Here is a 25,319-nt window from a genome sequence, read left to right as displayed (position 1 = left end):
AAAGCCGATACCGATACTTAAAAAATGCCTTGATCGGCCCCGATTCCGATCTTTGAGATTGGATTGGGACATCCCTAGATAATACTAACTGCAGGGCTCTCACTTGGAAGCTTATTTCACACATAAGTGACAATCATAATGCAATTTCCTAGTTGCATGTGTGTGCTACATAGTGTGTAACTATAACACAGTGCACTAATTAGGCATACTACTTGGTAGAGGTGTGCGTGATTTGGGACACAATCTACTTCAACTGTTGTCATTAATTTAAGCTTCACCTTCATGAGGTGTGATTGGCTTATAAAACTCTTAATTTATTTAGATTCTATCACCCTTGGGCCAAAATCTGTTACATGATTCTGCAAACTCTCTCAATAGCAACTGAGCTGGTCCTGTGAAACTACTGCCTTCCAGGATGTACAGGTGTACTTTAAAGTAATAAAGCAGACGTGCACAGACCTTTTCAGTGGTAACTTTTGACAGATCTTTGTAGAGAAGTTTGCGTATATACTCCTGTAGTGGTGGTCTCTTCTTGCGTACAGTTTTCTCCATGGGTGGAGGGTTGCAGTAGTAGTACGCATTCTCTACCATAGTCACATAACGAGCATCCAGATGCTGTGCCTGCTTCTTCCGCATCATTTGCTCCTAAAATTCACAGAGTTCACTATTAGTCTTTAGAAAGAAAATTTTATTAAAATATTAAATCATTAAAAGATTATATTACAGGAGTATATTCAGTCTTCTGTTTGCTAATTAAGTCAATTCCCGTTAAAACTCAGTTACATTAATGGTTTATTTTTATTTATTTATTTAGATTTTAACGTAATGTTTACATACTTTGGTTACATTAAATTAATCAGTTCAAGTTTTTAATGTCAAACACAGTCATAGACAATTATGTATCTCCAATTCATCTCACTTGCATGTTTTTGGACTGTGAGAGGAAACCGAAGGTCCAGAAGGAAACCCACGGAGACATAGGAAGAACATGCAAACTCCACACAGAAAGGACCTGGAGTGCTCCACCAGGGAATCGAACCCAGGACCTTCTTGATGCAAGGCGACAGTGCTACCCACCGAGCCACTGTGCCAGCCAGTTACGTTAATGGCTTGTACAGAAGGCCAGACAATCAAAAAAATAAAATAAATTGGAGTAGTACAGCTACTAGTTAGATATTAGATAGTTCTAATACCACAGTACTCTTGTTATGGACAGTATATTGACCAAGCAAAACACATGATGACTACGTGTGCACACTTACCAGTAGCACACTGGTACGCAGGTGAGAGTCAGGTGACCTAAAAAGGAACCGTCCGCATGTCTCCAGTAAAGTGCAAGCCATTTCGATATGGTGATGGGAGAAATCAGACAGCAGCATCTAAAGAGCACAGACAAAAACTCATTAAAGTGCTACTAGGGCTAAAACAACATACATTTTGTGTATGTAATTTCTGGCCTAGTCTAGATTGCATACACGAGGTGCATTGAATACAAAACCCAGGACCCAGTGATTTCCACAAGGTAAAGGAAACACAAACATGATAACAGATTTGAAAGACAAAAAAAAAAGAGCTAGATTAGCCTTAGAAGCCAAAACTACATTTACAGCTTCACTTTAAAATGACCACATAGGGGCACTTCTTCACTGCCCTACAATATTTGAAGCATTAGAGCATTGGGTCAATGAAACCACTGAAAATTACAAATGTATAAACAGTGATCTTAATTTTTGAGGTCCACTTAGTCTGTGAGATCTAAGTGTAACTTTCATATTTCCTTTAATGTATTATCAAAGTGCCGACCAGCATTTGCCTGTTTAGACTTGATATACATGCGCAGAGTAGAAAGTGGCTCCAGTGTTTGCTCTTGCACGTGTTTAGATTGTGATATACAACATGACCATGAACTTGTTGGAGATAACAAATGTTATTAAAATAAAGTGATCGTTTCATCTTTAACAACAGCCACTCTTTTGAGAAGGCTTCTTACAAGACTGATCCAGTTATTTCCAAAGCTGTTTGGTGGGGCTGGAGACAGGGCTCTGTGCAGGCTACTAGATTTTCTTTAGACCAAGCTTTTCCTTATGTCTTTATAGATCTTGCTTTGTGCACAGTGGCACAGTCATGCTGGAACAGAAAATGGCCTTCCCTAAGCTTTGCTATAAAGTTTTAAACATAACATTTCCTTTATATAACTAATTTATGACATTGATTTACTCAATAATTAGAAGGGATTTCCCAATACTTTGTATGGATAAACTCTCAGGGTTACAAAAAGGTTGAGATTTCTTACTTACCTTAAGGCAATGCAGAGTGTCCGTTTTTAAAAACATTTTGAACTTGGCCAACTCGCCAATGAACCTCACAGTTTTATTCTTGGTCTCGATGTTGATTTGGTCCTTCTTTCTCACCTGTGAAATAGAAAAAACAAACATACATTTGCAATATGGGCTGCTTTAGCAGGGTGAGTGGATAATGGGGAGTGTGTGTCTGTGACCGTGCATGTGAGCGGCTAAAATGTCATTACACACATGGAATCTAAAGTCTCCTTTAAGCATGGAGCAGAGATCTTCAGCAACATCAGACATGCAGGGGTGAAGAGTGGCCACCAGCCGCGAGTAGAACGGCAACAGATCCAACCTGATATAAATAAATAAATACATTTCAAAACACAATCACCCTGGACTGACTAACTGTTAGACAACAGCAGATCAACAGTCAAGCTCTTCAGAAAGAGGGGAACAACAGTTCCATCTAGTGTTTACTATCAAGCATTGAAAGAAAAAAAAAAAAAGAAAAAAAAAAAACAAACAGAGAAACGTACCTTTGCCTGGGAACAGTGAAGAGCGCACGGACAAGCTTTCTGCGGTTGGACTTGGTATTCATGTTCATACAAAAGTCCATGGCAGCCTGAAAAATCATCACACACAAAGCTTGAAACAGTGAAACCTGAACAGCAATTAGGACGAATTATATTATATTGGTTTTATTAAATTGGTGTATACACTATACATTTGAAAGCAGAGTTTACAGACACTTGAACTGCTATTTTATTCTTTAGCATGTCAAAATGTTTGGAACATTTAAAATTTTATTTAAATGCTTAGACCAAACCTACATTTTAGACTTTTAGCTAAAATGTACACAACCTAACGTTCAAAATTCCTAATTTCTATTTGACATGTGCAATCATTTTCAATCACAGATGATTTGAATATCAATTCCTGTGTCTGCTATTGTGGTTTTTAGTAAAGTTAACCTAAGTTAATTTCACGATTTACCATTAGATACACTTGTGTATGTTTAAAGCTCCAAGACACAAAATCTTGTCATGCAAAGGCTTAGAAAAGGGCTTAATTGACTACTTCCTTATCTAGGCAGCTATCACTTGCGTTTACTGCGAGGCTGGGCGCAAAACGCCAAAACAGCGCTCAAGCCTTCCTTGCACATGATACACAACAAAACCGGTTTCAGCTGGCTGTGCCACCAAGCAGCAAGCTTGGATTTATAAGCACTATTGAACAATATTGACAGGTTATTAACATGTGGTTGTGTATGAAATGTATTTACTTAAAAACAAGCTAACAATTACTACTTGGAGATGTGATAAAAAATAAAAACCCAGAAACAAATAAAATGGCTTATTGAATTTAAGACAAATTAAGTTATGAAAAACTACGGAGCAATGACAAGCAATTCCAGGATTAGTAAATGTGAGATTGAAATTTAAAATGCAAATTTTGGTCTCCACATTTCACAGCTTATGCCTAGTTCACATGACATAATTTTTGCCCTGATTTTTGCTCGCCGACTGATTGCCGCTAGATTTGCCGGCTCTGAGGCAACTCGGCGCTTGCTCGGAGATCAAAACTCGGCTCTCAATCGCTATGTGGGAACTGTTCAACGACTCGATCCGAGCGGCTCGACGAGTGCTCGCCAACTGCAGAAAGATATCCAGCATGTTAAATATCTGGATATCAGTCGGGCGACTGGCAGGGGAGGAGTGTAAAACATAGTATAATATACAGGGGTTGGACAAAATAACTGAAACACCTGTCATTTTAGTGTGGGAGGTTTCATGGCTAAATTGGACCAGTCTGGTGGCCAATCTTCATTAATTGCACAATGCACCAGTAAGAGCAGAGTGTGAAGGTTCAATTAGCAGGGTAAGAGCACAGTTTTGCTCAAAATATTGCAATGCACACAACATTATGGGTGACATACCAGAGTTCAAAAGAGGACAAATTGTTGGTGCACGTCTTGCTGGCGCATCTGTGACCAAGACAGCAAGTCTTTGTGATGTATCAAGAGCCACGGTATCCAGGGTAATGTCAGCATACCACCAAGAAGGACAAACCACATCCAACAGGATTAACTGTGGACGCAAGAGGAAGCTGTCTGAAAGGGATGTTCGGGTGCTAACCCGGATTGTATCCAAAAAACATAAAACCACGGCTGCCCAAATCATGGCAGAATTAAATGTGCACCTCGACTCTCCTGTTTCCACCAGAACTGTCCGTCGGGAGCTCCACAGGGTCGATATACACGGCCGGGCTGCTATAGCCAAACCTTTGGTCACTCGTGCCGATGCCAAACGTCGGTTTCAATGGTGCAAGGAGCGCAAATCTTGGGCTGTGGACAATGCGAAACATGTATTGTTCTCTGATGAGTCCACCTTTACTGTTTTCCCCACATCCGGGAGAGTTACGGTGTGGAGAAGCCCCAAAGAAGCGTACCACCCAGACTGTTGCATGCCCAGAGTGAAGCATGGGGGTGGATCAGTGATGGTTTGGGCTGCCATATCATGGCATTCCCTTGGCCCAATACTTGTGCTAGATGGGCGCGTCACTGCCAAGGACTACCGAACCATTCTGGAGGACCATGTGCATCCAATGGCGGTGCCGTGTATCAGGATGACAATGCACCAATACACACAGCAAGACTGGTGAAAGATTGGTTTGATGAACATGAAAGTGAAGTTGAATATCTCCCATGGCCTGCACAGTCACCAGATCTAAATATTATTGAGCCACTTTGGGGTGTTTTGGAGAAGCGAGTCAGGAAACGTTTTCCTCCACCAGCATCACGTAGTGACCTGGCCACTATCCTGCAAGAAGAATGGCTTAAAATCCCTCTGACCACTGTGCAGGACTTGTATATGTCATTTCCAAGATGAATTGACGCTGTATTGGCCGCAAAAGGAGGCCCTACACCATACTAATAAATTATTGTGGTCTAAAACCAGGTGTTTCAGTTATTTTGTCCAACCCCTGTAGTTTCTATAAGAATACATCGGCACACACACGTTTTACAGTATTTCTGACCTTATCGTTCTCGACAAACCATAATACCAACGTTTCATTGCAAAAAATATTTATTACCCTCCAACTCACCACAGAACAATCCATGCTGGTCCATAGCCAAATCAAATCAGATTCATTTATTTTTCCACTTTGCTTTTACGCTGCACATCAGTGCACAAACAACTTTTATTGACGCGCATTTATTGATTGCTCCTGATGGTAGATCGTGTAGTGTGAAACCCCCAATCGCCGATCAGTTGTGTAGTGAGAAAATCACAACAACTGAAAAGACTCCCGAGTGCAAGAGATCTAGTTGTGTAACATGAACTGTACAACGATCTGAACAACTTGAAGGTCGTGTAGTGTGAACTTGGCATAACTAGTCGTCGTTTTTCCTCACAATGTTACCGTATGCTAAATTTAAGGTTGAATGCAACAGTTCAGGGTTTTAGTGGAACTGTGAGAATCAGTTTCTCCCTGCCAAGTCGCAATGCTTCTGTTTATGTCATATAAACATGTCTCACTGGCATAGTATTTAAAAGGTCAGCTTCAACTCGGTCAATGTTCAATCAGATTAAATCTTAAGTGCAGCGACAAACAGTAAAAACTGAGTGTCCAAGCGGCAAATCAAAGGAAAAAAGCACCGCCTCATTCCATAGAAAACAATGGCACAGCCGGTTTGCCACATATGTAAATGCAGCATTCATAAACCAGCATACACTATCAAATATGAGTTAAATGTTGTGGTAAGGTGGGAGTTTACCTTGTCAATCAGGTCTCTGTTGACACAGTTGGGAAGCTGCTGGATGAACGCGTCAACAATAAGTTTAAGATGAGAGCCGGTGCTGGCCTCCTCGTCTTCTTGTTCTATAAACACACCCACCCAGACAGACACATAAAAATGAACCTTTACAGTTTTTCATTATGAAAGACCAAATTCTGTTTAAAACAGAGAACTTGCAAATGACATCTTTTAACAACAAATTTAAAAGGTGTGAAAATAACCCCAGGTAATACAGATACAGCCTGTGCTACGTCTGGCTGGCCGGACGCCTACATGCAGACACGATTGACTAATGCGTGGGAGGGCCAGAGGGATTACTCATCACTGTTGCAATTATGGCCTATGCTGGCTGGTCAATGGTGTCTGCACAGATACCAGAGATAATGAATTTTACTAATTTCTGTGTAAATCCTCCTTGCATACGTGTCTGTAAGGGCATGTGTCAGGTATAGACCCGTCTGCAGAAGTGGAAAAGAGATATAACCAGGACAATTGTATACAACTAGATTGGGGGGGGGGGGAAATAAAATAAAATAATACATAAATTTAAAAAAATACATTGGCTGAGCAAATTGATATTGGCTGAGCGAATTGAGGGGCAAGCCGTAGTAGCCTAGTGGTTAAAGTACTGGACTAGTAACCAGAAGGTCGCTGGTTCGAGCCACACCACTGCCAGGTTGCTGCTGTTGGGCCCTTGAGCAAGGCCCTTAACCCTCAATTGCTCAGACTGTATACTGTAACTGTGATGTAAGTCACTTTGGATAAAAGCGTCTGCTAAATGCTGAAAATGTAAATGTAAATATGTTGGTAAATAAGCAAATACAATATGGAACCGAGTACTGTGCTTCAGATACACTTCAAACTTCGTATTGTCTTCAAAACTAAACTAAAGTCAAGGTCCAGTTTAGAATACTAAAAAAGCAATGTTTGAAATAAGCCCCTCCCTCAGACATGTCGAGTCTTGCCTGTTGGATGTTGGGCCAGGTCAGTCGTACAGCTGAGATTAAAACTTAAGATCTCTGTTGTGGTGGCTTAGTGTATTAGACTGCTGTGCCACCAATACTGTAGTGCAGAGGTACTCCTTTTACTCTTCGAATCTCAATTGACATATTTGGCATTTAGCAGACGCTGCTATCCAGAGCGACTTGACAGAAATGTTTGCTCAATAAATATTTCCTTATTCTAGTTTAAGCAGACAACGGTCTAAGAATATAGAATGAAAATGCTTAAACTCTGGTAGAACAAATACATAAGTAGTGTTTTAAAATGAATAGTGTAGAAGAATAATAAGTGCATATCAGTTTTAAGTGCTCAGTAAAGAGGTGGTTCTTTAATCGTCTTTTAAAGATGCTGAGGTGGAGGAAGCTGCAGTAGTCCAGGCTCGAGATGACAAGTGATGAGGGTTTTTTGAACCCTGGGTTCTGTGTGACAACATACACCAATCAGCCATAACATTAAAACCACCTCCTTGTTTCTACACTCACTGTCTATTTTATCAGCTCCACTTACCATACAGAAGCACTTTGAAGTTCTACAATTGCTGACTGTAGTCCATCTGTTTCTCTGCATGCTTTGTTAGCCCCTTTTCATGCTGTGGACACGATATTTAAAAACTCCAGCAGCGCTGCTGTGTCTGATCCACTCATACCAGCACAACACACACTAACACACCACCACCATGTCAGTATCACTGCAGCAGAATGACCCACCACCCAAATAATACCTACTCTGTAATGGTCCTGACCATTGAAGAACAGAGTGAAAGCAGGTTAAAAAAAGTATGCAGAGAAACAGATGGACTACAGTCAGTAATTGTAGAACTACAAAGTGCTTCTATATGGTAAGTGGAGTTGATAAAATGGACAGTGAGTGTAGAAACAAGGAGGTGGTTTTAATGTTATGGCTGATCAGTGTGTGCATTTGCATTTCCTTTTTATCCACCCACCTTGCTCATCAAGAAGCTTCTTGGCCAGTTCTTCACTCTCAGCCTCATCAACAGCCTCCAGTTCCAGAGGGTCATCGTTGATGTCCAGAGTCTCGAGTTCTAGCTCTAATTCTTCTGTGCTGCTGGCTTCTTTTCCTTCTTTAGCTTCTGCAAAGCAAATCAAACTTAACAATCAATAATACCCTAACAGGAATAAACAAAGAGAAAGTGTCCCAGATCTGTAGGTGATTGTTTACCTTTACTATCGTCCTTGTCTTTGTTAAGACCAGTCTTTTCATTGTCCTTAAACAGAATGGCAGGTATGAAGGCCTTCAGGTCCACCATGTTTTCGTAAAAATTCCGTGCATCTTCATCCTCCCAGATCCCACCATCAAGTTCATAGTCTCCAGACTTTCCAGGGGTGAAGATATCAATGCCTGGACCATGCTCTACAAAAGACACAAACTAGTATTAAAAAAACTACTAACCTAACTATAGTGCTTCAAACTTTTTCCTCTGCTGTGATTGGTGAGAAAAATGGACTAACAGAAAATAACAGATCTCATTAAAATAAAAATGACTACAGGTTTTTACTACGAACTGTAATGTTTGTTACATTGGATGACCTGTTTCATTGGGAAACACTGGGTGCAAGGCAGGAATACCTAAACAGAGCACCAGTATATCTCAGGGTTTCGACCCCCTACCTCAAAACATAGACAATCATGTCTGTGTAGATGCCCAAACGATCAGAGCTTAGTCGTGGTGGGCTAGCGTAATAGGCTGCTAAGCCACACAAGCACCCTTAAAAGGCCCAACAAATGACGACAAATCATTGGGAATTAGGAAATTGCCCAGCAATGTACACTCGGACAGCATGCCACTTAATAGAATAGTTTGATTATGAAATTCTGTATGTGTACAAAACCTCTGCTTTTTAGTTTTATATGTTATTATTAAAACTTGACTACTGGCATTGATGTTTGGGTTGTATTTTTCTCCTAATTAATGCTAATGTAAATGCTCCAGTGTCACCTGCTAAGTTCGCATCAGAGAAACTGCATTAAAATGTATAGTAGAAATCGGAAACCAACAAGCAGAATCATTTCGTGCAAGTCAACATAAAAACATCTACATAAAATCATTTGTCAATATAATCAAACATGCTTTAATCAAACATAAATAATTAAAATCTTTAAATCTGCTAAACCTTTAAATTTGTTTATGTATTATTACTATTATTTTACATTTCTGTCAATTTGTCATTTTCCAAGTTGGTAGTAAATGATTAATTTACTTGAATTGTAAATTGTGGCATATTGACAAGCGATCTGAAGTTAAAAATTATGCCAGAAACTTTGACAAAGTGAAATCACTAACAATATAAATAACATGTTTAGCAGTTGGAACCTTGACGTAAAAGATACCAGACATTAAATAAACATATAAATATGTGTAAATGTGCCTGTACCTTCCTGCACAGTCTTATCCTGGGGCAGCTCAGGCATGTTCTCATCCAGCAGATCAGCCAGAGACTGTGTGCTAGCCAGCAGTTTTTGGTAGCATGTTGCAAACTCCTCATACTGTTTATGTCTATCTTCACTCAGCTCTCCTTTAGAGTGCAAGATACGCCTGGAAAGAAGATGGGAGACGTATTTACTATAAAAACAGCTTCTTGAGCCCATACTTCAGCAATTTTAACTTAGAAATGCTTATTTGTCTGTGTGCTCAGGAAAAAGACAAACACAGTAACATTAAACATTGATTACATAGTCTCATCTTACTTAAATATGGCCATTTTCTTTGTAATTCAAACAGGCTGTAATATGTAAAAAATGTATTGTACTGTACATGTGTACAGGAGACCCTTGACTTACGAATTTAATTGGTTCAGAAGGGCTGTTCTTAAGTCAAAATGTTCGTTAGTTAAACCTATTTTTCCCATAGGAAATAATGTAAACAGAATCGGTGCCAGACCTCCCAAACCCCCCCTTACCTAACCTTTCTAATGTCTTAAATGGTCTTTTTTGTTATAAATACAAGTATATTCGCCCTTAAATCTTAAATTATTATTATTATTATTATTTCCTTCTTTATTTCAATAGCGTTGTATTTTGTGGGTATAATTTCATGAAAGAATAACTTCCTTCTCTCTTACTCAATGTCCCCTCATAGGGGACTAAAGGCTTGGGTTGCTGGTTTTGAGCTGTGCCCGTGGAAGTTACTAGTAGTTTCGCAACTGTAGGTTCTTGGCTTCTTGTCTCTGAATCAGAGTTTTATATCAGCCTCGGACTAAGCACATCAATAGCCATGTTGGGAACACAGTGTTGCTATGGTTATGGGCCCAGTTTGGTCCAGAAATACACTTGTTATAGTTTGCAGCAGAGATCAGTATTTAATACATATATTATATTTCACTCTGCTGCAGTGCAAGCAAATTACAGCTCTTATTATTACACAAATTTTTACTTTTCATATGTATGCCCCCTCACACACACTTAATCTGTGCTAATAATGTTTTTCAGCTGCTTGTAGATGAGCAAAAAGCTTACCTGTTTTGTCTTTCAATGTTCTGCAGCTCTCTATGATCTTTCTTCAGGTGCTTGGTGAGAGAGGTAAAATACTCTCTGAGCAAGTTCTGGAAAGGCTGCTGCTTCTCTATGTTGATTATCTCACAGGGAGGAAAGTTTAGATTGAACTTGTCAGCTGCGCTCTTCACGCGGCGAGGTACCAGGCCAGCAATGTCGTCTCCACAGTGCTTACAGAAGCTGATCACCACCGAAACATGGGTATGGGTTTCTCGATCTGTGCCAATGATGTTTTTCAGCTGCTCGTAGATGAGCGAAAGCCCCTCCTTATCAGTGAAAAGCCCCACAATGGTGAGTTCAGCAATAAAGCGCAGGTCTGTGCGCAGTTTGCTTACGTTTGGAGCTTTCTCCTCCTTGCGTGCTTCAAAGTGCCTCTTCCAGGCAGCCAGCAAGAGTGGAGCAAAATCTGCATAGCGCTGGTGGAACAGAGAACACAGGTGTACGGCACAGCCCACATCAGAGATCTTTAGCTTGGCCTCGACCAGCGAGCTGACCGCCTCGCCGATGTATTTACTGAGGTTGAGTGTGTCGAAGTCGTGAGTGAGCGAGCTGCGCTGCTGCTCCGTGAGCGTACGGAGCTTTTTGACGAAGGCTGTGTTCTTCTTGAGGCTGGAATCCAGGCGGCTAAAAAAGGCTTCCTCAGGACGGCCCTCCTGAGCGTGCTGGTTCTTTCCACGCAGCTCCTTTCTGCTTTGGTGTCTCTCCCAGGACTCCTGGTGCAGCTGTTGAGCTTCTTCCTTCTCTCTAAAGACAAGAGATCACAGCATTTAGAACAGTTTTTGTCACACTATCCAGCACAAAATGACGGGAGTTATTTAAATATGAGAATTATTTCTGAATTACTTCATCTTGTATATCTCGTACTGTACTCATTTAGCAAATTCTGAAGACTAAAGACTATTGATAAAAGATATGATACATCTCTCATCCCTAAAGAATCATCTGCTAAACCTGAACCCCACTCTGACTCAATTAGCAGGAGTGAACTATAGGTAGCCATGCACAAAATGCCCTTTTAGATATAATTAATTTATCCCAGAGGTGTTCTGGCAGGTTGAGGTCAGAACTCTGTGCAGGCCAGTCAAGTTCTTCCACACCAAACTCGCTCATCCATGTCTTTATGGACCTTGCTTTGTGCACTGGTGTGCAGTCATGTTAGAAAAGGAAGGGGCCATCCACAAACTTTTCCCACAAAGTTGGGAGCATGAAATTGTCCAAAATCTCTTGGTATGCTGAAGCATTAAGAGTTCCTTTCACTGGAAGTCCAACTCCTGAAAAACAACCCCACACCATAATCCCCCCTCCACCAAACTTTACACTTGGCACAATGCAGTCAGACAAATACAGCTCTCCTGGCGACCGCCAAACCCAGACTTGTCCATCGGATTGCCAGACGGAGAAGTGTGATTTGTCACTCCAGAGAACACGTCTCCACTGCTCTAGAGTCCAGTGGTGGCGTGCTTTACACCACTGCATCCGACGCTTTGCATTGCGCTTGGTGATGTAAGGCTTGGATGCAAACCCATTCCATGAAGTTCTCTATGCACTGTTCTTGAGCTAATCTGAAGGCCACATGAAATTTGGAGGTCTGTAGCGACCTATGTGCCTCAGCATCCGCTGACCCCACTCTAAAATACACTGAGCTCCTAAAAGCGACCCATTCTTTCACTAATGTTTGTAGAAGCAGTCTGCATGCCTAGGTGCTTGGTTTTATACACCTGTGGCCATGGAAGTGATTGGAACACCTGAATTCAATTATTTGGATGGGTATGGATATTTGAGTGAATACTTTTGGCAATATAGTGTATATTGATTTCAAGTTTTAGAAACTATTTATTTAACGAATTTCAAAATCTCAGAAAGGTGTAAAGTCAGACAACATCAGAGGAGATCCTTTTATTTCCAAGCATCTTAAAAAATCTTACTTGAGCTGTGCTGCCTCCTCTTCCTTTTGTCGCTTAGCTTCCTCCTCCAGCAGCTTCTTTTCTTGTTCCTCCTGCAGCTTTCGCTCCTCTTCTTCTTTCCTCTTTTGCTCCTCTTCGGCCTTCTGTTTCTCTTCTTCCTTCTTCTTGCGCTCTTTTTCTTCTTTTCTCTTTTTCTCCTCCTCCGCTCTTCGTTTTTTTTCATCTGCAGATTTTCCGCTTTCTTTCTTGGCGCTCATCTTGCTCTCATCTCTACCTTTCTCTCTGGAGAAGGTGGCTCGCCTATCCCCATCTCTCTCCTTCTCTCTCTCCTTGTTACTGAAGGAGGCTGACTCTTTCTCGTCCATGTTCATTGACTTTTTGCGCTCAGCAGGCATTCTGCTGAAACACAGAACACGCTTTAATTGCCAATTCCCCAAATAATTACACATTATTTACAGCAGATGCCAATAAAGATGCATGAATCCAGTGTGAAGTAGTAGTTTCTGAGACAAACTACCATACTGGATCATAGCAGTTCAGGTTTGAAATATTCCAGCACATTATTGTAGGTATTTGTTATACTGTATATTTTATATAAAGTGAATGTGTGTCTGTCAACACAGACCTGTGCTATCATGAACAAAACCCAACACTGGCTGGTAATAATAAGTGGCCACCGACTTTATACGCAGTGTGGTGATCCAGCTCTCCTTGATCAGAACATGTTTACTTTTTTTATTTATTTATTAGGATTTTAACGTCATGTTTTACACACTTTGGTTACATTAATGACAGAAACTGTAGTTTCTCGTTACACACGATTCATCAGTTCACAAGTTCGATGTCAAACACAGTCATGGACAATTTTGTATCTCCAATTCACCTTATTTGCATGTCTTTGGACTGTGGGAGGAAACCGGAGCTCCTGGAGGAAACCCATGCAGACACAGGGCAAACTCCACATAGAAAGGACCCGGACCACCCCACCTGGGGATTAAACCCAGGACCTTCTTGCTGTGAGGCGACAGTGCTACCCACTTAGCCACCGTGCCGCCCTTAAGGCAGATGTAAAGCTGTGTGTTTAGTTTGTGACGACCAGATTACTGTTTAAGGATTAGAATTTAAATCGCTATCACGGTACCAAAAACACAGAGAAGGACAAGAACTTGTACAATGCAGAACGCTTACATCTGAACTGCAAAAGCAACAAGGATTTTTTTTAAGTTTTACACATCCAAGAACGAAGCATTCAGGACCAGCTTTGTAATATCAAGAAGCAATATCCAACAAGAACATAGGGATGAAAAACAAGACTGCAAACAAAATAGCAATAGCACTTTGTGTAAAGTTTTAAACCTGCACATTTAAAAAACATGTTTTTAAATTTAAAACCTGCACATTTTGTTCAAAACTGTTTTCGTTATAGTTCATTAAATAGTTAAATGATGTTGATGTTTTTACTCTGCCTGCTTCGCATTTTCATTGCCTGACTGTATCATCTCTTCTTCCAGTAACAGCTTATCAAAAACATACAATTTACTGCCTGTTATAATGAGATAAAATTAATATAGAGCAAAATTAAGATTAAGCCTGTTGGTTCAGCCCTTCACAACAGTCCCAGTTTCTTTACTTTTACCTTTTTGGCATTTAGCAGACACCTTTATCCAAAAAGCGACTTACATTACAGTTACAGTATGGGCAATTGAGGGTTAAGGGCCTTGCTCAAGGGCCCAACAGCAGCAACCTAGCAGTGGTGGGGCTTGAACCAGCAACCTTTGGATTACTAGTCCTGTACTTAACTACTAGGCTACGGCCTGCCCCTTCTCATCTGGCCCCTTGCAAAATTAAATTGCCCACCCCAGGATTAGGATGTTGTTTGCGTGGCTGTGAGGGTGTAGAGTTTAATTGATTTTCCATATTTTCTATGGTGTTTTAGGTCCTAGTGCTTCTAAGAATTTAACCCTCCTGTTGTGTTCCACAACTTTCCTCTGTAAAAAATCACGGGCCAGCTGTAGCCTAGTGGTTAAGGTACTGGACCAGTGATCAGAAGGTCGCTGGTTCAAGCCCCACCACTGCCAGGTTGCTGCTTTTGGGTCCTTGAGCAAGGCCCTTAACCCTCAATTGCTCATACTGTATACTGTAACTGCACTGTAAGTCGCTTTGGATAAAGGTGTCTGCTAAATGCTGAAAATGTAAAAGTAAAAAAGTGCAGTAAATTTCATTTGTTTGTCATGAGGTTCCATGACTTTGTTCACACATTGTATTTGAACACATAAAATGAATCTGAAATATTTTTATAAAAATTTGTGTTTTATGGAACTTGTATACACCCATGGTGTTCCCGGTCAAAAATGACCAGTCATTGAAGATAAATGGGTAAGACTACAATAAGTGTATAAAACAGAGTTCAAGCACATATCTACTCTCCTTTTATCCCATGGGAACCTCACCTGCTGAAAAAGAAAAATGCAACATTGTTTCAATCATACAACTTTCTCACAGCTCTGGTATATAAAGCTTTTCTGAGTTCAGTCTGTGGCAGCACAATGGCCAAGAGATAAACTGCAGTTAAAGCTGTGGACCTCGTATTTGACCATGACAGTGATCAGGAGGAGAGAAGCCAGGTTGACAGTGAGGAGGCTTTAGAAGAGGACACAGAGTACAACCCAGAGGATGAAGACTCTGATGAGGAAGAAGACCCAGCTAAAGTCTCCTTTCGGTCCAAAAATTGATTTTTTCTGTGGATGTCATCCCCACCTGAGAGAAGAGGCTTCCAAGTGAAAATGTCATCAGGATGACCCCAGAGGTAAAGATTTCTCTGAACTTGTTTCTATTGTATAATTGTAGAATTTTTCATTCTGAAAGTATTGTAAAATTTATTCTCGGAATATAAATGTTATTTTTAAGGTCAAAAAAGTATTAATAATAATAATAACAATAATAAGGCCAATTTGTCACATTTAAATGTCACGGTTCGCTACCAGGGGCGGCTCGTTGCTTAGGGCGATCGGGCGACGCACCACCAAAGGACGAAAGGGAAGAAATTTTTCTATCACAGCTGTGACTGTTCTGGACAGTCTGTCTTGCCTCTGAATATCGTAGTCCAATCAGCGTCGAGTTGTGTTCCGTACAGTACCGCCCCTTTTGGGGCAATTTCAGTCTGACAGAAAATCGCCCCGGATTGCTCTCATAGACTCTCATGTTAAGGCTCTTTTTTTCGAACTGCAGGCGCTGCAATACATTCTGAATGGGTTCCGGGAGGGCACGCACTTACGTGCTTGCGTCACACGTAACCTGGTGTCGCGATCTCGTCACCATGACTACCATCACCTCAGTTCGGAGCAACTCCATCGTGTCATTAAGGGAAATGGCATTCAGTAATCAGGATAAATTAGCAACTTAAAAATTAGAGCCATCCAGACCAAATTTAAACAACAAGCATCTACAAAGGGGGGAAAATCATATAAGTTACAAGTAAATTACAAGTAAGTAATGTAATTTTTAAATAGTGAATTGTGATTTTTTTGCACTTGAATTGTGCACTTATTGTATCTCCCCAACTGTTTATTTGTACTTCTTTATTCATTGCACATCAGCCCCGATGCCAATCTTTATTCTGGATCTGCTACACCTAAAATAAAATGCTATTTGATGAAGACTGAATTAAATTGTTAGTGTGAAGGCTTTACTTAATTTTATGATTAATGGTAAAGCTGGTCTGTCTCCATGTAATTTGTGAGGGCAAACTGACAGATGACTTGAGATGTTAATTATTTAAGCTTTAATTTACCCATTGAACGGGTCACCTTGGCCATCATCACAACAATTGCCCCCCCCCCTGAGAGATTTGGCAGAAGCCGCCACTGTTCGCTACTGTCTAACTTACTGACAAGTATCAGTTGTTTTTGAGGCCATATTACGCAGGCACCTGTTACATACAGTTGATTTTATTTCACAATTTTTACAATTAGAGCAACACTGTCTCATTATTAAAAGTGTAAATGAGACAGCATTTGCACTAGAGATGTACCGATCGGGGTTTTTGGCACCGATTCCGATCTCCTCTCAGGGACATCGGCCGATGGCCGATAGCCGATTCCGATCGGGGAGGGGGGGGGGGGGGGGTGTAGGTTTAGCAGTAAATAAAATAAATAAACTTAAAAAGAGCCTCACAGTGAAGATAAACCGGAGCAGCGCGTGCGTGTGTGTATGTGTGTGTGTGCCTTTAGAAGAGACGCTTTGTTCACAGTATCGCTATAAGTGATTCATTGATTCATGAGCTGATTCGTTTTATGTGAAGCGTAAGTTTCTCTTCTCAGTTATCTCTCCGTGTTTACTGTTATTAATTAAATGTCGTGGTTTTAAATAAACACCAGCTACTACAGAACATTTTGTGTGACTCTCTTACAATAAAAAGCTTAATTAAAAAGCTTAATTAAACTGTTATTACCACAGATCTGTAACCGAGTCAGACTCGTCTAAGGAGCTAAAAGTTTTCTGATCCTAGAAGTTCAGCAGATGATCCTGAACTAACGAATTTGCTAATGAATAAACTTTTGCCTCTGATTGGCTCTGTAACGTCTTCTGTTCTCATCTACATCACAAGTAAGAACCGCTCACGATTTACCAAAGTGAACCACGAGTTTATATAACGTGCTGATAGAATCGACTCAGATGTGACCGGGTTGAATTATCTTTTTAAAGTAAATATTACAATCAGCAAAATTACATCGTATGTATGATGCACAACGTTAATGATCACGAAGAGGTCATGAAGAGCTTTCACTGTGGTTTCTGTACGATGGTTGATGAATGGTGACGTGATGGTTGGTGCTTTGTAGCTCAAAGTCTGGATCAATCCACTGAGCTGTTAACTTAACATGGTCTTTATATATCACACGATCGGATCGGCTACTTTTAGGAAATATCGGCCGATCGCCGATAGCATATTTTGATTAAAAATCGGCCGATACCGATTCGTAGCCGATCGATCGTCCCATCTCTAATTTGCACTGTTATGTACTTATCTACATAAATTTATATCAAATTCAATGATCAAGTGAGGCGACGTACGGATTACAGATACATATAGATTACTGTCAGAACACTTACAAATGTATACATAACAATAGGAAACAGACTATTTTATATTTTTCTTTTTTCTACCATAAACTTGTTTGTCTGATAAAAATATCAAATAGTAACTACACACAACGTGTTACCTTTTGTAATAATTAGTTCTACATGTAAACGGTGGCTAAGTGGGTAGCACTGTCGCCTCACAGCAAGAAGGTCCTGGGTTTGATCCCCAAGTGGGGTGGTCCGGGTCCTTTCTGTGTGGAGTTTGCATGTTCTCCCCGTGTCTGCGTGGGTTTCCTCCCACAGTCCAAAAACATGCAAGTGAGGTAAATTGGAGATACTAAATTGCACATGACTGTGTTCGATATAAACTTGTGAACTGATGAACCTTGTGTGAAGATAAACTACCGTTCCTGTCATGAATGTAACCAAAAGTGTAAAACATGACGTTAAAATCCTAATAAACAAACAAACAATCTACATGTAAAGGTAAATTAGCTACCTGTAGAGACGAAGTTACGTTACTATGTGTGAGATATGACTTATATGGCTTATTATAAATCTATAAACTCTTTGTTTGCGTATCTGTCTGAGTTCATTCAATAGTTTCTACTTTAACAACTTTATACTGCGCACTACATGATAACGTTAACGTTGGCTAAGTTTGTTAGCTAACAGCTATCAATAAGTATTGAAACTTCACGCGCCATTATATTTACAAATGCAGAAATTACAACTAACAACAAATGTATTTTAAGTTTTAAATATTGGTTACCATATTTTAGGTTAAAAAGAGGTAAGCAATAATGCGCTAATTTCTAAAACCGTTTCTCATGAAGAACTGTCAGTGTTAGCTTTAGCTAGTGATAGCTTTAGCTGATGTCAGTCTCAGGCCATTGAACTCGGTTTGTATGTAAACACTGAGCAGCATCACCAACTCCGCCATTATGAATACAAACAAACACACCACGCCACACATTCCTCAGCTGATATTGACATAAATGAACATTTTATCTTACCTTCACAAAGTGAAATAGAAAACATACGATTGTTTTTGGTAAAATGGTTGACTTTCAACTAGCTTTTTGCAGACAGGACCCCAACTCTAGCGCCTGAACAAAATGCAAACGCTTTTGTTTTGTGTTCCAAACCTCATACCATCTGACTACGTAGTGCGTCTAGTTAGTGCACAAACATTAGTGTAGTTACAGTTTTGAGCGTCTAGCAAGTATGGGGTGTGGTGCGGTTTGGGACGCAGCCTACATATAAAAAAAAACAGTACTCTACCTTATTATGAAGATGGCAGGTAACCAGTCCACTGTACAGGAGTTGTCGGAGTATTCGATACAATTTAGTACGTCGCCCAATCGGTCCAACATACATACACTATATAAAGCATGGTCAATACCAAACGGAATGTGTATTTTTACTGAAAGCACACACACATACACCGATCAGCCATAACATTAAAACCACCTCCTTGTTTCTATTATTGGCTTCACTTACCATATTGAAGCACTTTGTAGTTATACAATTACTGTCTGTAGTCCATCTGTTTCTCTGCATGCGTTCATGCTGTTCTTCGATGGTAAGCACCACCACAGAGTAGGTATTATTTGGGTGGTGGACAAGGACGGATTAAGGATAGTCTGCCCCCCCAAAAAAAACCCATAAATAAATTATACATAAAACAACCTGTCAATAACTAACCCTAACACAAGAATCTATTTCATATAAGTTTCTTTCTACTCTTCTTTCTTGCAAAGTCATCCACTAATTCATCAAAATTAAGCTGTCTGACCAAATCTGATTCAATGGCCAGAAGTGACAGTGAGTTCAGGCGGTTCTTGTGATCAAGGGCCCTCTAATGGTATGCCCTGCTCTTCTCTAGGGCCCTCTAATGGTATGCCCTGCTCTTCTCTAGGGCCCCCTGGCTCTCATAACCAGGGCCCTCTAAAAATATGCCCCCCTCTTTCCTAGGACCCCTAATAGCCAGAAGTCGAAGTCAGCAGTGCCACAACGCCTCATCCATTTTCATAAGGGGCCCAAAAGCATGGCTAGGGGCCCCAAAAGCATGGCTAGGGCCCCCAAGAGGCCCTGGGGTCAAAGTCCCTAATAGTCAGAGGATCCTTAAAATGGAGGGCCCTCGGAAATAAAAATATATTGTATCATAAATGTTGATAGGCATCGCAAAATGTTTTGGGCCAGGGCCCCCTCGGGGCCCCCTGACCTCAAGGGCCCCTGGGCGCTGGCCCCACTGGCCCGGTCAGTAATCCAGCCATGGTGGTGGATCATTCTCAGCACTGCAGTGACACTGACATGGTGGTGGTGTGTTAGTGTGTGTTGTGCTGGTATGAGTGGATAAGACACAGCAATGCTGATGGACTTTTTAAAACACCTCACTGTCACTGCTGGACTGAGAATAGTCCACCAACCAAAAACATCCAGCCAACAGCACCCTGTTGGTAGAGTCCTTTTACCACTGATGAAGGTCTAGAAGATGACCAACTCAAACGGCAGCAATAAATGAGTGATCATCTCTGACTTTTCATCTACAAGGTGGACCAACTAGGTAGAAGTGTCTAATAGAGTGGACAGTGAGTGAACACGGTATTTAAAAACTCCAGCAGCACTGCTGTGTCTGATCCACTCATACCAGCACAACACCACCATGTCACTGTCACTGCAGTGCTGAGAATGATCCAGCACCTAAATAATACCTGCTCTGTGGGGGTCCTGACCATTGAAGAACAGGGTAAACGCAGGCTAAAAAAGCATGCAGAGAAACAGATGGACTACAGTCAGTAATTGGAGAACTACAGAGTGCTTCTATATGGTAAGTGGAGCTGATAAAATGGACAGTGAGTGTAGAAACAAGGTGGTGGTTTTAATGTTATGGCTGATCAGTGTATGTATCTATGTATGTGTTTGCGTGTCTTGATTATATCTTTATTTAACCTAGAAAAGTGCATCTTGTAAATATTTACACGTTTATAATTTGGCAAACCTTCCCCCTCCGATCCTCACAACTTTCTTTTTGAAAGGTGCTATAGAGAACATTCTGACCAACAGCCTCCCAGTCTGGTATGGAAATTGTACAGCCTCTGACCAGAAATCCCTTCAGAGAGTAGTGAGGACGGCGGAGAAGATCATCAGAACCTCACTCCCTTTCATACAAGAACTATACCAGTCACGCTGCCTCAGAAGAGCCAAGAGTTGGTGACCCCACATACCCGGCCTATGGACTGTTCAGTCTCTTGCCCTCTGGCAAACGCTACTGCAGCATGCGATGCAGGACCGCCAGACTCAGCAAGAGCTTTTTTCCACAAGCCACCAGATTACTCAACTCCCTATAACAGCACACACAACATACCTGCTCACACTTACGGACTTTCTAACCACATTTATTTATTAAGATTTAAATACCTACATCATGCTGCTACTCTTCTATTATATTCTGTGCAATAAATTAAGTGTTTAACACCAGGCTTTTTTATTTATTTTTTACACCGGTACCTCATCACTGCAAATTATGTGCAACATTTCCTACTTAATGTGTATAAATTTTTTACTTTACTTAACGTGTATTTTATGTGTTTACAATGTATGTGCAATAGTGTTTTTTTTTTTTTTTACTTAATGTATATCTTTTTTAAAACTTAATGTATATTTTGTCTTGTATATGCTCTTTTTTGTTTTATATTCTGCACATTGGAGCTTGGGAAACGCAATCTCGTTCAGTTGTGCACTCCTAGCTGTATAGTCTGAACGACAATAAAGTTCACTTTGACTTGACTTTGACATGCAACAAACTTGTTGGAACAGAGGCATGTGTAGCACTCGTGTTCTTATTAATACACTTTTTAATGATTTGGGAATGGGAACTAAAAATATAAGACTTCAGCCACTTAGCAGTCTGTGGTCGTCACTGTCTTATTACTCACTAGTATTGTTTTTGCACATCATAGACATAGAAAAAAAAACAAATAAAATACATTCACAGACATACAGTAAATAAAAAAAATATTGGGACACTTCTGTTAATTCCTTTAATTACTGAATTCATAATACAGAGCATAGAATATTCAAGTAACACTATTTTGAAACATTGTACAATATGCATATGAACTGGTAACAGGTGATGGTATTATGATTGGGTATTAAGGAAGCATCCACCAAAGGCCTTGCAAGCAAAGATGGGCCGTGGCTCAACACTTTGTAGCAAACTTAATGAGAGACTTTACCACTTTGTGGGAAACATTTTAACAGTCAGTTAAAAAAAACATTTCTTGTTGAACCATACCAATGGTACCAATATACATAATACTGTCAAAAGATCCAAGGAACTAATACAAATCTTAGTCAGTGTAAGGCAAGGCCTGAAACCACTGTCAAATGTGCGTGACTTTCAAGCCTTTAGAAGCCATTGCTTGAGAAACTGTCATACTGCTGTGATAAATATAACCACATTTTACTTTAGAAGTACTTTACAGAAGTACTTTAAAAATCTGTTGTCACTTAATGCAGTCCACTGCTGCATCAATAAATGCAACCTGAAACTCTATATTGTGAAGAGAAAGCCATACATCAGTTCTCTGGACCTTAACTAATCCTAGATAGACCCAAAGACATTGAAAAAGTGTGCTGTGGTCAGATGAGTTCATGCTTCAGCTTGTTTTCAGGAAAAGGGACGTCAACTTCTCTGTGCTAGATAATTTAAATAGTGTGAAAACTAGCAACTTTTAAGCTCACTAAAATTGCACAATGCAAACTTGGCTTAATGGTAAAAAAGGTAAGAGAGAAACAAGCTGTAACTCAAAGGGGTTTGCATGAAGACCTGTAAACATTAGGATCAAAAGTTACATACAGTCAAGCCGGAAAGTCTGCACACAGCTTTCACCTTCTCCACGTTTTATTACATTACAGACTCATTCTATAATAGATAACAATTATTATAACAATTAACTCATTCTATAACAAAATTCTACATAAAATAGCCACAATGTCAAAATGAAAACAGTTTTTTAGACATTTGTGCTAATTTATTAAAAATTAAAATGTAAAATATCATATGTACACAAGTGTGCACACTAGGGCTGGGCGATATATCGAGATTTTATAAAATATCGATATATTTTCATACGCGATATAAGATAAGACAATATCGCTTATATCGATATAGATGTTGCGTTCCAGTTAGATCCGACAGTTCGTCTTTCTCTTCTCCCAGTTTGTCTCTGCACATGTTCACCTGCCCCGCCTCTCTCCCTCACTGAACACAACTCAGCCCTCCCCACCGCCAATTCTTTCTGCCCTCAGAACACATTTCTGTGAGTAAAACTCCCATGATAGCATGGAGACGGTTGAGGAGCTGGTTAGTAAAAATAATAATAATGGCTCAATTATTTGGAGATGGTTCGGATTCAGTGGTGGAGAAGTGTCAGATGAGCAGCAGAATAATGTATTCTGTAGAGAATGCCGAAAACAAGTCCAGACAAAAGGTTCCAGCTCTGTGTACCTTTGGTCATTCGTTTTTCACTTTAAATCCCAAAGTTGAAAAACAAGAAAATGGGTCGTTATTCGTTTCAAAAACCAATATTGGAAAACGGAAATACATACAAGCGCATGCACGCGCTGACATGCACGTATTTACTTTATATATAAACAGTGTATGCAAGTGTTGAGAAAGTAATAATAACATAATGGTGCGTCTCCTGTTGTTCTGACTTGTGTGTTTGTATATGTGACGTGCATATATTTGCTCTATCTGTAAAAAACAAAGATTATGGGGAAGTGATTTCTGTACTGGATGTTGTACGTGGACGTGTTAGTTTATACTGGATGATCGCCCGACGTCCGACACGTCATTTATTTATTTATCTTCTATTATATATTTCTTGTTGTCGGCCAATAAACAACCAAAAATTAATACAATTTCATGAACAAACTCTGCAGTAAACAAGGAGCAAACAGCAATTAACCAACAAATAAAGCTGTTAAATAATAATAAGTGCATTAAGCAGAACGCTGATTAAAATGCATTAAATGTTGTAATAGTTACACAGTAACATGAACGATTAGTTATGCCTGTATTACAGAACTGAGTTTTATACGGTAAAAAAAAATATTATAATGCAAATGTTAATGTTCTGGCGACGGTGATGTAAAACAATGTCCAAACATGTGAGTGGGACTGAATGTTAATAAAAGTGCCTGTAAAAAATTTGGAACATGTAGCTTTGTCTCAGAAGTGTCTTTTTGTTTTTACCTTATGGGATGAAAAAATATCGAGATATATATCGTATATCGTCGTTCAGCGAAAAAATATCGAGATATGATTTTTGATCCATATCGCCCAGCCCTAGTGCACACCCTTTGATATGACACCCAAAAGTGAGCTGAGGTGCATTTTGTTTTTACTGATACTGCTTGAGACATTTCTACAATGTAACTGGAGTATATCTGTGGTAAATTCAATTGATTGGACATAATTGGGGATTGGCAACACCTGCCTATGTAAGGTCCCACAGTTGACAGTGCATATCAGAGCAAACTCCAGGCCATGGGGTCAAAGACATTATCTGCAGACCTCAGAAACAGGATTGTGTCAAGGCATAGATCTGGAGAAGGATACAGAAACATTGCTACAGCTTTACAGGTCACAAAGAGCACAGTGGCCACCATCATTCATAAATGAAAGAAGTTAAAAACCACCAAAAATCTTCCTAGACCTGGCCGCTTGGCCAAACTGAACTGCCTTGGCCAGGGAGGTGAGCAGGAACCCGATGGTCATTCTGACAGAGCTCCAGCGTATTCTTGTGGAGATGGGCAGCACTCCAGGCAGCACTCCACAAATCACGCCTTTATGGTAAAAGGCATATGACAGCCCGCCTGCAGTTTGCCAAAAGGCACCTAGAGGACTCTCAAACCATGAGAAACAAGATTCTCTGGTCTGATGAAACCAAAATTGAACTTTTTGGCCTGAATACCAAGCGTCACGTCTGGAGGAAACCAGGCACCGCTCATCACCTGGCTAAAGCATTGAGGTGGCAGCATCATGATGTGGGGATGTTTTTCAGCAGCAGGACCAGGGCAGCTAGTCCTGATAAAGTGAAAGATGAATGCAGCTAAGTACACCGAGATCCTTGAAGGAAACCTGCTCCAAAGTGCTCTGGACCTCAGACTGAGGTGAAGGTTTACCTTCCAACATGACTATGACCCGAAGCACACAGCCAAGAGAACAAAGGAGTGGCTCTGGAGGAAGTCTGTGAATGTCCTTGAGTGGCCCAGCCAGAGCCCAGACCTGAATCCAATCAAACATTTGTGGAAGGAGCTGAAAATGGCTGTGTACCGACTCTCCCATCCAACCTGTCAGAGCTTGCAAGGATATGCCAAGAGGAATGGGCAAAAATGTCCAGAAACAAGTGTGCCAAGCTCGTAGCTTCTTTTACCAAGACGCCTTGAAGCTGTAATTGCTGCCAAAGGTGCATCAACCAAGTATTAGGCTAAGGGTGTGTACAGATTTGTACCTCCTGAATAAAAGATTTTTGTCTGTAAAATAAAATAGCATATTTTCTAAACCCAGTTTTCACTTCGTAATTACTGGTGATTGTGTGTAGATGTTTGAGGCAAAAAATGAACTCAATCTATTATAGAATGAGTCTGTAACAGAATTTTAGGATGGTGGATGATTTGTTAGATGGCTTACAATATGTAAGTTTTTTGGCTGACATATTT

General features: G+C 40.3%; 1 protein-coding gene across 9 annotated transcripts in view; it reads right to left on the bottom strand.

Moving 5' to 3' along the window:
- Positions 1-19,150, bottom strand: part of upf2 (UPF2 regulator of nonsense mediated mRNA decay) — a 38,110-nt gene extending 18,960 nt beyond the window's left edge. For 3 of the 9 annotated variants that reach the window (XR_010011524.1, XM_062993998.1, XM_062994066.1), the window contains exons 1-12: positions 18,870-18,939; positions 12,525-12,899; positions 10,564-11,343; positions 9,483-9,643; positions 8,269-8,460; positions 8,033-8,179; positions 6,067-6,170; positions 2,825-2,910; positions 2,532-2,640; positions 2,298-2,411; positions 1,263-1,379; positions 460-645 (exon numbers count right to left, since the gene is read on the bottom strand). Coding sequence is in view for 8 of the 9 variants with exons in the window: in XM_062993998.1 (XP_062850068.1) it covers positions 460-645; positions 1,263-1,379; positions 2,298-2,411; positions 2,532-2,640; positions 2,825-2,910; positions 6,067-6,170; positions 8,033-8,179; positions 8,269-8,460; positions 9,483-9,643; positions 10,564-11,343; positions 12,525-12,898 (2,370 nt within the window). In the remaining variant the exon portion in view is untranslated. Of the gene's footprint in view, positions 1-459; positions 646-1,262; positions 1,380-2,297; positions 2,412-2,531; positions 2,641-2,824; positions 2,911-6,066; positions 6,171-8,032; positions 8,180-8,268; positions 8,461-9,482; positions 9,644-10,563; positions 11,344-12,524; positions 12,903-17,725; positions 17,770-18,601; positions 18,692-18,869; positions 18,940-19,088 lie in introns of those variants that run through there. The other 6 variants (XM_062994033.1, XM_062994043.1, XM_062994024.1 and 3 more) reach the window with 6 other exon arrangements.
- Between the last annotated feature and the right edge of the window lie 6,169 nt (positions 19,151-25,319).

This window comes from Trichomycterus rosablanca, chromosome 1 (genome assembly GCF_030014385.1).
Source record: "Trichomycterus rosablanca isolate fTriRos1 chromosome 1, fTriRos1.hap1, whole genome shotgun sequence".
NCBI classification, from domain to species: Eukaryota; Metazoa; Chordata; class Actinopteri; order Siluriformes; family Trichomycteridae; genus Trichomycterus; species Trichomycterus rosablanca.
The sequence above is the reverse complement of the archived record's forward strand: the minus strand, read 5'-3'. Positions and strand labels throughout refer to the sequence as shown.